At 34.6% G+C, this 17,749-nt stretch overlaps 1 protein-coding gene across 1 annotated transcript in view; it reads left to right on the top strand.

Moving 5' to 3' along the window:
* The window catches only part of LOC306659161 (ankyrin repeat domain-containing protein 26-like), a 73,470-nt gene that overhangs the window by 11,730 nt on the left and 43,991 nt on the right, over positions 1 to 17,749 (top strand). The window contains exons 3-5 of the mRNA XM_079136578.1: positions 377 to 428; positions 9,393 to 9,450; positions 9,548 to 9,699. Coding sequence (XP_078992704.1) covers positions 423 to 428; positions 9,393 to 9,450; positions 9,548 to 9,699 — 216 coding nt within the window. The 5' untranslated portion in view covers positions 377 to 422. The remainder of the gene's footprint in view (positions 1 to 376; positions 429 to 9,392; positions 9,451 to 9,547; positions 9,700 to 17,749) is intronic.

The following is a 17,749-nucleotide window of genomic DNA, read 5'->3' as shown; positions in this document are numbered from 1 at the left end:
ATAGATTCTGGTTCTGATTTTCACTTATTTCTTGTCTTGTGCTGCTTTTAGTTTTGATTTGTTCTTCCTTTTTCAGGGTCCTGAGGTGTAATATTAGGTAATTTGTTTGGAGACTTTCTGTTCTTTTAATGAATGACATCAGTGCTATAGAGGGGTTGGTGTAGCTCCTATTTTTTCATTATATTGTTGATTTCTAATTTTACTCCCTTATAATCCAATTGTGTGCAAGGACTATCTCTAATGGTTCATAGGCACTAAGAGTTGCTTTGTGACCTAAGATATGGTTTATTTCAGAAAATGATCTGTACGCTAGTGAGAAGAAAGTGTACTGAATGCTTACTCATTGAACTTACCATGTTTTTGTTTTCCCTTCTAGAATGTTCGTGAAGGAGAAGTATGTGAAAATTCCTGGCAATTAAGGAATGATGGTAATCTCTTTGAAGACTGCCCATTGTTGTGCTGTTTGTTGACTTGAAATTATAGAGAGTTTCATGTATATTTTACTTTGTTTTATTACCATAAAAGCAAAATATGTCTCTAAGAGAGGAGAAGATCGAGCCTTGTATGACAACAATGATTCTGAAAGTGAAGCAAAACATGTGGTTTCGGCCCTTCGTGCTAGACACATCAAAGTAAAGACCTTGCATGGGACTCCTCCATCCTCGTCCTCCTCCTCCTCCTCACCTGACACAAATGTAAGGCGGCTTGTCATACTTTTTTCCCCACCCATTTTTTAACAAACATCTCCCATATCCTCATAATGATGACAATAATCCTAGAAAGAAATATAAGGTCCCTACTAGTTCACAATGGCATGTAAGTATGAGAGACCAAGAGAAACATATGTGTAGGATTGGGATGTGTGGAAGTTGGTGGGAGTAAACAGTTGTCAGGTATTATATTGGGGAAGGAAAGAAATAGAAAGAAAACCAAACAAATAGCTAGTTGAATCTGAAGGTGAGAAGGGAGAAAAATAGGAAGTCTTCTTTAAAGAAGAGCAAAATAAATGTCTAGATTGAGTAAGAGAGTGAAGAGAAAGGATATAATACAATCACAAGGAACGAGTGGAGTTAAGGATGGCAGGAACTGTAGAATAGAGTCTTCTGAATCAATTCATTTTAATTAAGAAGCGAAAGAAAATTTAATTCTCACTTCTTTTAAATTCATGGAGTACTTATATAGTTCTGATGTGGATGGCTGTGTGAATGGATTCTAGAATCAGTAAAGATCTTTCCAGATGTGGCATTGAATGTCTAGTGGGAGAATATTCTGGACAGAGAGAGCATCTTTCTAGTATTCTTTTCCCAAGATTCTGGAGTTAATGGGGAAAGGGTATCAGAATATATCACCACAATCCTTTTACAATTATAAAGTATTGAAACATAAAAATATATGCCTAAACATTTTAGATACTTAATGAATAAATTTCCTTACTTCCCTTCTTATTACGACTTGGAATAATTATTTTATGTTATCACTATTGAAGTATAGACTGAAAAGGATGAAGTCTGTCAAAGTTTTATACCTGTGCACTTTTTTTTCTAAAGAATAGAAAGTTTCCCTGTGGTATATTTGTATATGCATATAACATAGTTTCAAGAATGTCAATCCTATGATCTAGCCTTACCATTCCCTCTTCTTTCCATTTCACTTTCTCTGCACTGATGTTCTTACTTCTCCTTTCTTTTTTCCTTTTCTTAATTTTTTTAATTCATTTTGTTTTCATTTTTACAGACTGAATTTTTATTCATTATACCCAAATGTATACAACTTTTCTTTTCTATGGTTGTGCACAGTGTAGATTCATATCATCATGTAATCATACTTGTACATAGGCTAATGACGTCTTTCTTATTTCATCATCTTTCATGCCCTGTCCCCTCCCACCTCTCATTTTCCTCTATATAATCTAAAGTTCCTCCATTCTTCTCTCACCCCCGCCCCTCACCCACATTATGTATCATCTTCCACTTACCGGGAAAACATTCAGCCTTTGGTTTTGGGGGATTGGCTTATTTTACTTAGCATGATATTCTCCAATTCCATCCATTTATCTGCAAATGCCGTAATATTTTTCTTCTTTATGGCTGAATAATATTCCATTGTGTATATATGCCACAGTTTCTTTATCCATTCATCTGTTCAAGGGCATCTAGGTTGGTTCCACAATCTAGCTATTGTGAATTGAACTGCTATAAACATTGATGTGGCTGTGTTACTGTACTACTAATTTTAAGTCCTTTGGGTATGAAAGGAGGGGTGTGATAACTGGGTCAAAAGTTGGGTCTATTCCAAGTTTTCTGAAGAATCTCCACACTGCTTTCCAGAGAGAGTGGATGCACCAATTTGCAACTACAACAGCAATGTAAAAGTATGCCTTTTTCCCCACATACACGCCATCTTCTGTTATTGTTTGTGTTCTTGATAATAGTCATTCTAATTGAAGCAAGACTCTCAAAGCAAAAGAAATCAAAGCAAGAATCAATAAATGGGATGGATTAAAACTAAAAAGCTTTTTCTCAGCAAAGATGCAACCAATAAGATGACAAGAGAGCCAAAAGAGTGTGAGAAAATCTTTTTCACATGTGTTTCAGATAGAGCACTTATTTCCAAAATTTATGAAGAACTTACAAAACTTTAAATACAAAGAACCCAATCAATAAATAGGCCAAGGAACTGGACAGCACTTTACAAATGATATACAGGCAATTAGTAAATATATGAAAAATTATTCAACATTTCTAGTAATTAGAGAAATGCATATTAAAATAATTCCCTTCCACTTTCATAATGAACTTGTCCCCATATGATATGTTTCCTTCTGAGTCTTCCTTATTTTGTTTTACATGCTGCTGTCCAGTTTCATCCATTGTTCTATGCTTGACACAATTGCTGTGACTGAATAATAATCTTTTGTGTATATGCTGGCAGTAGTTTTCAGGAAACAGTGGAGAGTGGTATAGCTGGACCACATGCTATTTCTATTTTTTTATGTGTAATCTCGATCCTGATTTCCATAGTGAATGCATTAGTATGCATGCTCACCAACAATGTTGAAAAATTACTGTTCCCCACATCTTTATCAGTTTTTATTATGTGTAATGTTGAAAATTGCCTTTCTGAATGGGGTAAGATGAACTCAATGGACTTTTGATTTGCATGTCCCTGATGACTAAAAACAGTGATTATTACTTCATATAAGAGTTGACTGAATATGCATTTTCCTTTGTGAACTATCTGTTTATTTGCCTTTGCTTAAATGGGTTTTTTCTTTGTTTTTTCCAGTGCTGGCCTTTTTAGTAATTTATATATTTATTATACTAATCATCTGTCGCAGAGTAACTGGCAAGGTACATCTGCCATGCTATACATTTTCTCCTCAGTCCATCAGTTGTTTCCTTGGCTCTTCAGAAGATTTTATTTTGCTGCACTCCACCTTGCTATGATTTCCTCAGCTATCATATTCCTCTTCATAAAGTCTTTAGTCTCTGTCTATATGTTGAGGTGCTTCCCCTACATTTTCTGCAAGGTTTTGTAATGTTTCTATTCTTATATCTATGTTTTCGATCCCTTTCATGATATCTTCTACATGGGGAGCAATAGAGGATTGCTAGTTCCATTCTTCTGCATTTGGATATTCAGTTGACCCATTGCCATTTGTTTTGCTTTTAATAGTGCATTAGACTTGCACATAATAGTTGGATACATATTGATACTATCATGTATGTTGTTTTCACCATTTCTGACCCTGGTTCCCAGCTTCCCTTTCCCTCCTCCCTCACCTTCCTCTTCTCTACTGGTCTACTTTCGACTCCTTTATCTATTAATTTTAAATCAGTGCTTTATAGATATCCCTAAAGGTGGAATTCAACATGATATTTTTATGTAGGCAAGTAGGGTAATTTTGTCAAATGCATTCCCCATTCACTCCCCTTCCCTAACCCTCTTCCCTCCCTATCAATCTTTTTCTGCTCCACTAATCTTCCCTTTAACTCCATGATAACCATACCCCCCCCCCACTTTGTCCCTTTTAGGTTTCTGTAGCTTTGGTCTAAGAGAGAAAATATTTCAACACTGATTTTCTCATATGACTTATTTCATTTAGCACAATATTCTCCTGTTCCATCCATTTATTGGCAACTGGAAAAATTTCATTCTTTAAAGCACAGAAAAACTTCTTCATAAATATACTGCATTTTATAATCCTTTGAATATGTCTTGGCTACTGTAAGTTGTACTGGAATAGGTATTTATGTGCTTTTATTCCTATTGGTGTGCTCGTTTTAGAACTTTGTACATACTCCCAGGAGTGGAATAGCTGGATCATATAGGTAGTTCCATTCTAGTTTTTTGAGGAAACTCCATATTGCTTCCCAGAGTGGCTGTACTAATTTGTAGTCCCACAACAATGTGTGAGAGCACCTTTTTCCTCACATTCTCACCAACATTTATTATCTATATTCTTGACGGTTGCCATTTTGACTGAAGAGAGAGGAAATCTCTGATTAGTTTTGACTTGCATTTAATGTGATTGCTAGAGATTTGGAACATTTTTTTTCATAAGTATTTGAATGTTTGTGTTTCTTCTTTTAAGAAATGTCTATTTAGTAATAATTGGGTTAATTGTATTCATGATATTAAGCATTTTCAGTTTTTCATATATTCTTTTTTCAAAAAAAATTTTTTTTAGTGGTAGGTGGACAACTTTATTTTTATTTATTTATTTTATGTGCTACTGAGGATCAAACTGTGCACCTCACATGTGCTACGTGAGTACTCTACCTCTGATCCATAACCCCAGTCTGTATATAGCCTGTATATATTCTTATTATTAATGCCTTCTGAGAGAAATAATGGACATAGATTTTCTCTTATTCTGTAGAGTTTTTCTTTATGCTCTTTATCATTTCTTTTGCTGCCAGCTCCTTAAAAAAAAAAAAAAAAAAAAAAAAGCTGTCTTTTCTCGGTCACATGTTTTTGACATTTGTATCTAAGAATCTATTCAATGCAGCCAAGTGGATTTGTCTCTTTCTATCTCTTAGTGTCTTCTTCAGTTTTGTTTTCATCATTCTGTAATTTTTCTTGAATAGTTATTTTATCTTCTTGGTTTTGTTATTCTTCTGTATTTTTTTTTTTTTGTATCTTCTAAGTGGAGTTGTTATCCTGATTTCATTCTCCTTGTGTTGTTTTTTTATTTTTTTTTTTAGTTGTAAATGGGCACAAAATCTTCATTTTATTCATTTATTTTTATGTGGTGCTGAGGATTGAACCTAGTGCCTCCCACCTGTAGGCAAATCCTCTATCAGTGAGCCAAATCCCCAGCCCTCAGTGGGATTGCTTTTGGTGTATAGAAATATTATTTATATTTGTATGTTGATTTTGTTTTCACCTACTTTGCCAAATTTGTTTATTCTATCTTAAAGTCTTCCGATAGATTTTAGGATCTTCTAAGAGAGGATCAGATAGTCTGTAAATAGAGATAATTTGAATTCTTGCTTTTTATTTCTGTACCTTGTCTAATTTCTCTGACCAATATATCCAGTGCTATTTTATGTGGACATGGTGAGCATGCACAACTTTTACTTGTTTCTGATTTTAGAGGGAACACTTTCAACTTTTTATCATTTAATGTGCCATTGGCTTTGGGTTTGGCATACATAGCCTTCATAATACTATAGCAAGTTCCTGCTGTCCCTAATTTCTTAAGACTTTTCTTAAGAAATAACTTCGAATTTTGTCAAAAACTTTTTGTACATCTATTGAGATGATCATGAGATTTTTGTCCTTGATTCTCTGTGTTCTGTACCACATTTATGTGCATGCGTTGAACCATCCTTGCATTTTTGGAATTAAACCAATATTATAATATTGTATGATCATTTAAATGTGTTGTTGAAATTGTTTTCAAGCATTTCATATGGATTTTCCAAAATACCTTCCTCGACATATTATTAAATAGTGTTCTTCCCTTGTTTTGTGTCCATGCAGTTTTCCTATAAGTATGATATTGCAGTAATAGAATGTGTTTTCCAGTTTCCTCCCTTTTCTATCCCATGTAATTTTGAGAAGCATCAGTGTTAGTTCTCATTTGATGGTCTGGCAAATTTCAGCCATGAATGTGTCTGATCCTGGACTTTTGTTTTAGCAAAGCTTTTTATTACTGTTTCAATATAATGGCATGCTATTGTTCTGTTTAGATTTCCTATATCCTCTTGATTCAATTTTTGTAGGTCATATATTTCTAGAAATTTATTTTTCCTACATTTTCTGATTTTTATAATATAAGTCATCCTAATAGGCCTCTGAATTTCCCATTTATTGACATGTAATTTTCCAAAATAGTCCCTAGTGGTCCTCTGAATTTCAAAACAATGTCTCTTTTAAGATCAACTTTTTCATCTATAACATTAGTCATTTGTATCTTCTCCTCTTATCTTTGGTTAGTTTGGTTCAGGGTTTACCAATCTTGTTTATCTTTTCAAACAAACTCTCTTTATTTCATTTATCATTGGTTTGTTCATTCATTTTCCATGTCATTAATTTTGGCAGTTATACTTATCATTTCTTTCTACTGGATTTGGTGTTGGATTGTTCTTGTTTCCCTAAAACCTTGAGATTCATCTATAGGTTATTTAGTTGAGATGCCTCTGATTTTTTTAAGGTATGTAGCCATATTTATAAATTTCCTTGTTAGCGTTACTTTCATTGTATCCTGTAGATTTTGATATGTATTTCCCTTTTCAATTGATTTCAAAGGTCTTTTAATATTTCTCCTGATTTATTTGATGATCCGTTTTTCATGAAAAAGTATATTGCTCATTCTTCAAGTGATTGTACTATTTCTGTCATTTTTCTTGGTGTGCTTTTGAAATGTTATTTTATTTTGATCTGATAATATGCAAGGAATTAGTTTAATTGCTTTGTGTATTTGCTAAGAAAAGCCTCTTCGGCCTAATATAGAGTCTGTTTCTACAAAAAGAATATTATTCTACTGTTGTCTGAAGAAATATTCCATAGACATATCTGAAGTCTTTTTGATCAAAAGTACAGTTGAACTCCATAGTAACTGTTGAATTTTTGTCTGGATAATGTAGCTATTGGTGAGAGTGGCATATTGAAGTGACCCACGCTTATTTAATGAGATCCATCTGTCACTTTACTTTGAGTAGTTTTTGTTTCTAGAAAGTGGGGCACTGATGTTCAGGGCATAAAACTTTACAGCCATTAAAACTTCTTGGATTATTCCTTTTACCAGTAGTTAGTGATCTTACTTGTCATCTCTGGCTAATTGTGGTTTGAAATCTGCTTAGGCAAATATGAGAAGAGCTTCCTTGCTTTTGGCTTTCCATTTATATGAAGTGGAAATACCATTTTCCATCCTGTCATTCTGTGAGTCTCTCTGCAGGTGTGTGTTGTTGGCAGACAAGGTACAGTTGGCTCTTGATTTTTTCATCCAATAGTCCACTTAATGCCTTTAATTGAAGAATGAAGCCCATTTACATTCAGTATGAATGGTAGATATGTATGTCTTTGGGTCATTTTGCTTTATTTTCAGTTTGGATTCATAATTCATATTTGCTTTCCTACTCTGGTGAGATTTATTCTCTCACATGCTCTATTGTCTGATTTTTGTCTTCTTTTACATAGTTTTTTTTTTTTTTTTGAGAACCTCCTTCAGTGCTGCCTTAGTTTACTCTTATGCAATTGATTTATGGGTGTTAATTTTGTATGCTGCTTCATTGCTGAATTTTTTCATGATTTCTAGAGTGTTTCTGGCTCAGTTTTTTCAGTGTTCTAAGTATAGAATCATGTCATTATCAAGTGGAGCTAGTTCTAACTCTGCTTTTCCTGTATATATCCCCATTCTTTCTTTCTTTTGTCTAATAACTCTGACTAGATTAACATGGACTATGTTGAACACAAGGGGTGATAGAGAGTACCCCTGTCTTCTTCCAGTTTTTAGAAGGAAAGCTTTCATTCATAAATTCATCCATTTAGAATGCTTTTATTTCATAAATTACATCATTTAGAATGATGTTGGCCTTGGAATTAGTGTAAATAGCTTTTACAATGTTGGGGTATGTTCCTACTATCCCTTATTTTTCTTGTGTTTTGAACCTTTACTTTTTTTCAAATGCTCTTGCTTCATCTATTAAGATAATCATGTGATTCTTGTCTTTATGTGTATTGATGTGAATTACATCTATTGATTTCCTTATGTTGAAACAACCTTTCACCTCTGGAATGAAACCCAACTGATCATGGTGTACTATCCTTTTAACATGTTTTGGTATCAATTTGCCAGTATTTTATTGGCCTAAATAATTGGATAATTGGCCTAAAGTTTTCTTTCTTTGATGTGTCTTTGTTTGGTTTTGGAATCATGATGATACTAGGTTCATGAAATGAATTTGGAAGAGTTCCATCTTTTTATTTTTCACATAATAGTTTGAGGAGGATTGATGTTAGTTCTTCTTTGAAAGTCTTGTTGAACTCAACTGAGATTCCATCCGGTCTTGGGTTTTTCTTTGCTAGAAGGCTTTTGATAGATTCTTCAATTTGTTTCCTTGAAATTGATCTGTTATAATTTTGTGTCCTACAATTCAATTTATGTAGATAATCTCTTTCTAGAAATTTGTCAATATCTTCATGATTTTCTATTCTATTAGAGTATAAGTTGTCAAAAGTTTCTGATTATCCTCTGTATTTCAGTGTTCTGGTTGTCAATATTTTCTTTTTATTCATGAACTTTAGAAATTTTGAGTTTTGTCCTTTATTCTCTGTTCAGCATGGGTAATGGTTTATCAACTATACATTTCATTTAGCAAACCAATATTTCCTATCATCAATTTTTTTTGAAACTTTGTTTCAATTTCATTGATTTTTGCCTCTGATTTTAATGATTTCCAATCTTGTTTTACTTCTAGTGTTGCTTTGTTCTTTTTCTGGGGCCTTGCGATATAATGTTAAGTTATTTATTTGTTGACTTTCTATTCTTTTAATGAAAGAGGTAAGTACAATGAACTTTCCTTTTAGAACCAACTTCAGAGTTTCTCAGAGATTTGGATTTGTTTTGCTGCTATTCTCATTTACATTTAAGTATTTTAAAATTTCATCCCTGATTTTCTGCTATCCATTGGCCATTCAGTAGTGTATTATTTAATCTAGAGGTGTTCAAGTAGCTTCTATCTTTTTTATCTTATGATTTCTAAACCATTCCATTATTATCTGATGCAGTGCAAGGTATTATCTCTAATTTTTTTGTACGTACTAAGTATTGCATTGTGCAGTAAGATGTGGTCTTTTTGGGAAAATGATCTAGGTGCTGTGGAGAAGAATGTTTTTTTCATGCTTGCTCATTACTGTTTTTATGTTTTTTCTGTCTTTCCTAGTTTGGCTGGAAAGGAAAAGGAGAAGTGTGTGAAAAGTTGCAGCAACCCAGGAATGATGGTAATCTCTTTGAAGACTCCCCATGTGTGCTGTTTATTACCTTGAAATAACAGAGTTTCATCTATTTGTTTTTAACTTTGTTTTATTATCATAAAAGTAAAATGTGACCCTGGGAACCCAAAACATGGAGCCTTGCTTGACAAGAATATTTCTAAGAGTGAAAGCGAACATATGGTTTCAACTGCTAGTAAAAGCCATATCAAGGAAAAGAGTTTGCGTGATGCTCCCCTGTCATCACCTGTTTCAAAGGTAAGGTGTCTTTTAATACTTGTTTCCCATTCCTTTTTTAAACTTATTGTTATCCTCATAATGATGGCAGTGATCCTGAAAAGAAATATGAGGCTCCTACTAGATATCAATAGAAAATAAGTGCAGCACCAAGAGAGACGTAGAGTGACGTATGCACAGGATGGAGATTTGTATAAGTTGATGGGAGTAAATAATTTTGGGGTACCCTAATTGTGGAAGGAAAGAATTAGAATGAAAATTAAATGAATAGCTAGTTGAATCTGAAGGTAAGAAGGGAGAAAAATGGAAGTATTTTTTTTTAATATTTTTAGATGTTGACAGACCTTTATTTTGTTCATTTATTTATATGTGGTGCTGAGAATCGAACCTGGTGCCTCACACATGTGAGGCAAGCGCTCTACCACTGAGCCACAACTCCAGCCCCTGGAAGTATTCTTTAAAGAAGAGCAATATAAATATCTATATTGAATAAGAGACTGAAGACAAAGGATGTAATGCAAATTCAACAAAAATATTGAAGATAGTGATAGCAGGAACTGTAAACTCAATTCCTCTGAAAGACTCAAAATTCAAAGAAAATATAATTGGAAGAAAATATAATTCTCACTTCTTTTATATTTAAAGTGTTTATATATAGTTCAGAGGTGGATAGGTCTGTGAAGGGAATTCTGGAATCATTGAAAATTATCCCAGCTATGACATTTAAGTTGACACGTAAAGGAAGGGAAGGAGCCAGATTCATAAATGTATAAGAGGGGGACCTTCTGCACAGAGTGAAAATTTGCCTTCCATTGTTCACCTCACATTCTGGAGTGACTGGGAAGCAGGGTGCAAGATAATATCACCAAAATAATTTTATGATTCTAAAGTATAGAAACACATACAAATATATGCCTACACATTTTGAATATTTAATAAAAAATTTCATTACTTCCCTTCTCATTAATTCTTGGAATACATGTTTTATCTTAGCACTAAGGAATTATAGATGGAAAATAATTAAGAGGATCAAAGTTTTGTATCAGTGCACATTTGTTATACAGAATAGAAGGTTTCACTGTGTCATACTTGTATATGTGTATAACTTAGTTTGGTGAATGTCAATCCCAAAATATAACCTTACCATTTCTTATTCCTTCTGTTTTTTTCCTCACCCTTCCCATTTATGGTCTTCTTACACATTTGATGATTAACATTTTCACATATGACATGTTTACTTCTGAGTCTGGCTTATTTTGTTTAACAGGATACTGTCCCATTCCATCCATTTTCCTGCACCGAACACCATTTCTATGGCTGAAAAATAATCCTTTGTTTGTTTGCTGACTATTTTTTCAGTACTAGTGGGGAGTGGTATAACCAGGCCATGGGAAATTTTATTTTTATTTTGAAAAGTAACCTTCATTCTGCTTCCCGGTAGTGGAATCCTCATGAACAATACTGACAGATTGCTATTACACAGATCCTCATCAGTGTTTACTTTGTGTATTCTTGAGTATTGCTTGCTGAATTGGGGAAGATGGAATCTCAACATAATTTTCATTTGCATGTCCCTTATGGCAAAAAACATTGAATCTTTTTTCCTGTAAGAGTTGACTGATTATACATTTTCCTTTGTGAACTATCTGCTCATTTGCCATTGGTTAAAAGGGTTGTTTGTCCTTCTAGTGCTGAATTCCTTTAGTTGTTTATATGTTTAGTCTAGTAATCCTCTGTCAAAGAGTAACTGGCTTGGTTTGTCTTTCATGCTATACACTCTGTTACTTGTCTTCTGTGCTCTGCAGAAGATATTATTTGTTATACACCAGTTATTCTCCAACTTGCTATTATTTCCTTAGTTATATTATTCCTCTTCATAAAGTCTATTCTGTACCTATTTGCTGAGGTGTTTTCTCTAGATTTCCTGTGAGGAGTTGTATTGATTCTATTCTTATGTCTAGGTTTTCTATACATTTTGTGTTGTCTTCTACAGGTGTGAAATAGAGATCTCATTTTGTTCTTCTATATATGGATATTCATTTTGCCCAATGCCATTTTTTGTGCTCCCATATTGCAGTAAATATATACATAATAGTTGGATTCATATTGACATTAAGAAACATGAATGTTGTTTACACTCTTTCAGACCCTAGTTTCTCCCTTTCCTTTCACTTACCCCTCATCTTCTACTCTACTGGTCAATCTTCCACTTATTTATTTATTTTTATTTTTTATTTATTTTTTTATTGTAAACAAATGGGATACATGTTGTTTTTCTGTTTGTACATGGCGAAAAGGCATACCATTTGTGTAATCATAAATTTACATAGGGTAATGTAGTTTGATTCATTCTGTTATTTTTTCCCTTCCCCCCACCCTCCCACACCTCTTTTCCCTCTATACAGTCGTTCCTTCCTCCATTCTTGCCCCCCTCCCTAACCCTAACTCTAACTCTAACACTAAACCCTCCCACCCTCCATTATGTGTCATCATCCACTTATTAGCGATATTATTCATCCTTTGGTTTTTTGAGATTGGCTTATCTCACTTAGCATAATATTCTCCAATTTTAAACATTTGCCTACAAATGCCATAATTTTATCATTCTTTATGGCTGAGTAATATTCCATTGTGTGTGTGTATGTGTGTGTGTGTGTGTGTGTGTGTGTGTGTGTGTGTATATATCACAGTTTCTTTATCCATTCATCCATTGAAGGACATCTAGGTTGGTTCCACAATCTGGCTATTGTGAATTGAGCAGCTATGAACATTGATGTGGCTGTATCTCTGTAGTATGCAGATTTTAAATCCTTTGGATATAGGCCAAGGAGTGGGATAGCTGGGTCAAATGGTGGTTCCATTCCAAGTTTCCTAAGGAATCTCCACACTGCTTTCCAGAGTGGCTGCACTAATTTGCAGCCCCACCAGCAATGTATGAGTGTACCTTTCTCCCCACATCCTCGCCAACACCTGTTGTTGCTTGTATTCTTGATAATCGCCATTCTAATTGGGGTGAGATGGAATATTAGGGTGGTTTTGATTTGCATTTCTCTTATTACTAGAGATGTTGAACATTTTTCCATATATTTGTTGATTGCTTGCAGATCTTCTTCTGTGTGAAGTGTCTATTCATTTCCTTAGCCCATTTGTTGATTATATTATTTGCATTCTTGGTGTAGAGTTTTTTGAGTTCTTTATAGATTCTGGAGATTAGTGCTCTATCTGATGTATGATTGGCAAAGATTTTCTCCCACTCTGTAGCCTCTTTCTTCACATTGCTGATGGTTTCCTTTGCTGAGAGAAAGCTTTTTAGTTTGAATCTATCCCAGTTATTGTTTCTTGCTTTTATTTCTTGTGCTATGGGAGTCCTGTTAAGGAAGTCTGGTCCGAAGCCGACATGTTGAAGATCTGGACCTACTTTTTCTTCTATAATCTGCAGGGTCTCTGGTCTGATTCCGAGGTCCTTAATCCATTTTGAGTTGAGTTTTGTGCAGGGTGAGAGATAGGGGTTTAGTTTCATTCTGTTGCATATGGATTTCCAATTCTCCCAGCACCATTTGTTGAAGAGGCTATCTTTTCTCCATTGCATATTTTTGGCCCCTTTGTCTAGTATGAGAAAATTGTATTTATTTGGCTTTGTGTCCATGTTCTCTATTCTGTACCATTCATCTACCTGTCTATTTTGGTGCCAATACCATGCTGTTTTTGTTACTATTGCTTTGTAGTAGAGTTGAAGATCTGGTATTGCGATACCCCCTGCTTCACTCTTTCTGCTAAGGATTGCTTTAGCTATTCTGTGTTTCTTATTCTTCCAGACGAATTTCATAATTGCTTGCTCTATTTCTATAAGGTACGTCATTGGGATTTTAATTGGAATTGCATTGAATCTGTTTAGCACTTTTGGTAGTATGGCCATTTTGACAATATTAATTCTTCCTATCCAAGAGCATGGGAGATCTTTCCATCTTTTTTAAGGTTTTCTTTAATTTCTTTCTTTAGTGTTCTGTAGTTCTCGTTGTAGAGGTCTTTCACCTCTTTTGTGAGATTGAGTCCAAAGTATTTTATTTTTTTCGATGCTATCGTGAATGGGGTGGTTTTCCTAATTATTCTTTCCAAAGATTCATCACTTATGTATAAAAATGCATTAGATTTATGTGCATTGATCTTATATCCCACTACTTTACTGAATTCACTTATGAGTTCTAAAAGTTTTCTGGTGGAATTTCCTGGTTCCTCTAAGTATATAATCATATCATCAGCAAGTAGGGATACTTTGAGTTCTTCTTTTCCTATTCGTATCCCTTTCATTTCTTTGGTCTGTCTAATTACTCTGGTTAGAGTTTCAAGGACGATATTGAATAGAAGTGGTGAAAGAGGACATCCCTGGCTTGTTCCAGTTTTTAGGGGGAATGCTTTCAGTTTGTCAGCATTTAGAATGATATTAGCCATGGGCTTAGCATAGATGGCCTTTACAATGTTAAGGAATGTTCCCACTATTCCTATTTTTTCTAGTGTTTTGAGCATGAAGGGGTGCTGTATTTTATCAAATGCTTTTTCTGCATCTATTGAAATAATCATGTGATTCTTGACTTTAAGTCTATTGATATGGTGAATTACATTTATTGATTTCTGGATGTTGAACCAACCTTGCATCCCTGGGATGAAACCCACTTGATCATGGTGCACTATCTTTTTAATATATTTTTGTACGCGATTTGCTAAAATTTTGTTGAGAATTTTTGCGTCGATGTTCATTAAGGATATTGGTTTGAAATTTTCTTTCCTCGATGTGTCTCTGTCTGGTTTAGTTATCAGGGTAATAATGGCTTCATAGAATGAGTTTGGGAGGGTTCCCTCCTCTTCTGTTTTATGGAATACTTTGAGAAGTATTGGAATGAGCTCTTCTTTAAAGGTTTTGTCGAACTCGGCTGAGAACCCATCTGGTCCCGGACTTTTCTTTGTTGGTAGGCTTTTGATGACTCCTTCTATTTCATTACTTGAAATTGGTCTATTTAAATTGTGTATGTCCTCCTTGTTCAGTTTAGGGAATTGATATGTCTCTAGAAACTTGTTGATGTCTTCGAAATTTTCTATTTTGTTGGAGTATTGATTTTCAAAATAGCTTCTAATTATATTTTGTATTTCAACCTGTCTGTTATGATATTTCCTTTTTCATTCCGAATTTAATGATTTGCGTTTTCTCTCATCTTCTCTTTGTTAGTATGGCTAAAGGTTTATCAATTGTGTTTATTTTTTCAAAGAACCAACTATTTATTTTGTCAATTTTTTTATTGTTTCTTTTGTTTCAATTTCGTTGATTTCAACTCTGAGTTTAACTGTTTCCTGTCTTCTACTACTTTTGGTGCTGTTCTGTTCTTCTTTTTCTAGGGCTTTGAGCTGTAGTGTTAGGGCATTTATTTGTTGAGTTTTACTTCTTTTATTAAATGCGCTCCATGAAATAAATTTTCCTCTAAGAACTGCTTTCAGAGTGTCCCAGAGATTTTGATATGTTTCTTTGTTCTCATTTACCTCTAAGAATTTTTCAATTTCCTTCCTTATATCTTCTGTTATCCATTCATCATATAATAGCATATTGTTTAATCTCCAGGTGTTGGAGTAGTTAGTCTTTTTTATTCTTTCATTTATTTCTAACTTTAATCCATTATGATCTGATAGAATACAAGGTAGTGTCTCTATCTTCTTCTATTTGCTCACATTAGCTTTGTGGCATAATATATGGTCTATTTTGGAGAAAGATCCATGTGCTGCTGAGAAGAAAGTGTATTCGCTCTTGGTTGGATGGTATATTCTATAAATGTCTGTTAGTCTAAATTATTGACTGTGTTATTGAGATCTATGTTTTCTTTGTTCAATTTTTGTTTGGAAGATCTGTCCAGTGGTGACAGAGGCGTGTTAAAATCACCTACTATTATTGTGTCATGGTCTATTTGGTTTCTGAAATTGAGAAGGATTTGTTTGACATTCATGGATGAGCCACTGTTTGGGGCATAGATGTTTATGATTGTTATATCTTGCTGACTTATGCTTCCCTTAAGCAGTATGAAATGTCCTTCTTTATCCCTTCTGACTAACTTTGGCTTGAAGTCCACATTATCTGAAATGAGGATGGATACTCCAGCTTTTTTGATAAGTCCATGTGCATGGTATGTTTTTTCCCATCCTTTCACCTTTAGTCTATGCGTACCTTTTTCTATGAGGTTAGTCTCTTGCAGGCAACATATTGTTGGAGCTTTCTTTTTAATCCAATCTACCGGTCTATGTCTTTTGATTGATGAGTTCAGGCCAGTAACATTCAGGGTTATTACTGAGACTTGATTTGTATTCCCAGTCATTTGGTTCCTTTATTTTATTTTATTTATTTATTTATTTTTTTGAAACAACTTGTTTCCTCCTTTATTTGACAATTCCTTTAGGATAATTCCTCTCTTTGCTGATTTGCTTCTTTGTTTTTTATCTCTTCCTCATGGAATATTTTGCTGAGAATGTTCTGTAATGCTGGCTTTCTTTTTGTAAATTCTTTTAGCTTTTGTTTATCATGGAAGGATTTTATTTCATTGTCAAATTTGAAGGTAAGATTTGCTGGGTATAAGATTCTTGGTTGGCATCCATTTTATTTCAGGGCTTGAAAAATGTTGTTCCAGGCCCTTCTAGCTTTTAGGGTCTGGATTGAAAAATCTGCTGATATTCTTATTGGTTTCCCCGTGAATGTAATTTGGTTCTTTTGTGTCACAGCCTTTAAAATTCTGTCTTTATTTTGTATGTTAGGTATTTTCATTATAATGTGCCTTGGTATTGTAGGTCTGTTGTAATTTTGTGTATTTGGAGTCCTATAAGCCACTTGAACTTGATTTTCCATTTCATTCTTCAGATTTGGGATATTTTCTGATATTATTTCTTTGAATAGATTGTTCATTCCTTTGGTATATTTCTCTAAGCCATCCTCAATCCCAATAATTCTTAAATTTGGCCTTTTCATGATATCCCATAGTTCTTGGAGATTCTGTTCATGATTTCTTACCATCTTCTCTGTTCAACATTGTTTTCAAGGTTAAATATTTTGTCTTCAATATCTGAGGTTCTGTCTTCCAGGTGTTCTAGCCTATTTTTTATGCTTTCTATGGAGTTCTTAATTTGGTTTATTGTTTCCTTCATTTAAAATATTTCTGTATGGTTTTCTTTCAGTATTTCTAACTCTTTATTGAAATGATCTTTTACTTCCTGTATTTGCTCTTTTAACTGTCAATTGGTGTGATCATTCAATGCCTGCATTTGCTCTTTCGTCTCATCATTCAGTGCCTACATTTGCTCTTTCATCTCATCGTTTGCTTCCCTGATCATTTTAATTATGTACATTCTGAACTCCTTTTCTGTCATTTCTTCTGCCATGCTCTCATTGGATTTTATTGATTTAACATCTAGATTTGTGTGGGGCAGTTTCTTCCCTTGTTTTCTCATATTGTTCAGGTATCAGTGGACCACTACGATATTGCGGATTTTCTCTATTGATTTACAATGTCCCTGAAGATTTCTAGTATATCCCCTCTTAGCCTTCACTAGCCTGAAGTCTTAGAGGAATTTGATAATGCCATGCTCCACAAGGAAGCTGCCTCTCTAGGGATGGTGGCCTTCAGGTGGGGTATATTCCCTGCTAGTGGGCAGAGGTGCCTCCACTTGTTGACCAATGGTCATCCAAAGGGCAACTAGGCTGCAGGCTGAGGCAAAGCCTGTTTGCGCCTGTGTCTCTGGTTTTACTGTCCTTGTGAGAAAACCTCACCCGGCAGGGAAGACTCACCCAGTGGGGAGGTCTTGCTGGTCAGTTCCCTCCCAGAGGTTCCCGTCAATCTACAACTACCACCTGGGCTGGGCTGCCTTCCTCTGCAACTTTCCCATGGGCCTGGACATATCTCCTGGTCCTGGGAGCCTCACCCTTCGCAGATAAGTCTCCTTAGGCTGCCTCTCCTCAGAGAATTTGCCCACAGGCCTGGAACCTTCGCTCCGCCCCTAAGCGTGTCTCTGTGCGGCTCTTCCACCAAGAAGCCTCCTAGATCCT

This window comes from Sciurus vulgaris, assembly GCF_902686455.1.
Source record: "Sciurus vulgaris genome assembly, chromosome: 4".
In the NCBI taxonomy this organism is placed as follows: domain Eukaryota; kingdom Metazoa; phylum Chordata; class Mammalia; order Rodentia; family Sciuridae; genus Sciurus; species Sciurus vulgaris.
Note: the sequence above shows the minus strand (reverse complement) of the source record. Positions and strands in the feature narration are given on the sequence as shown.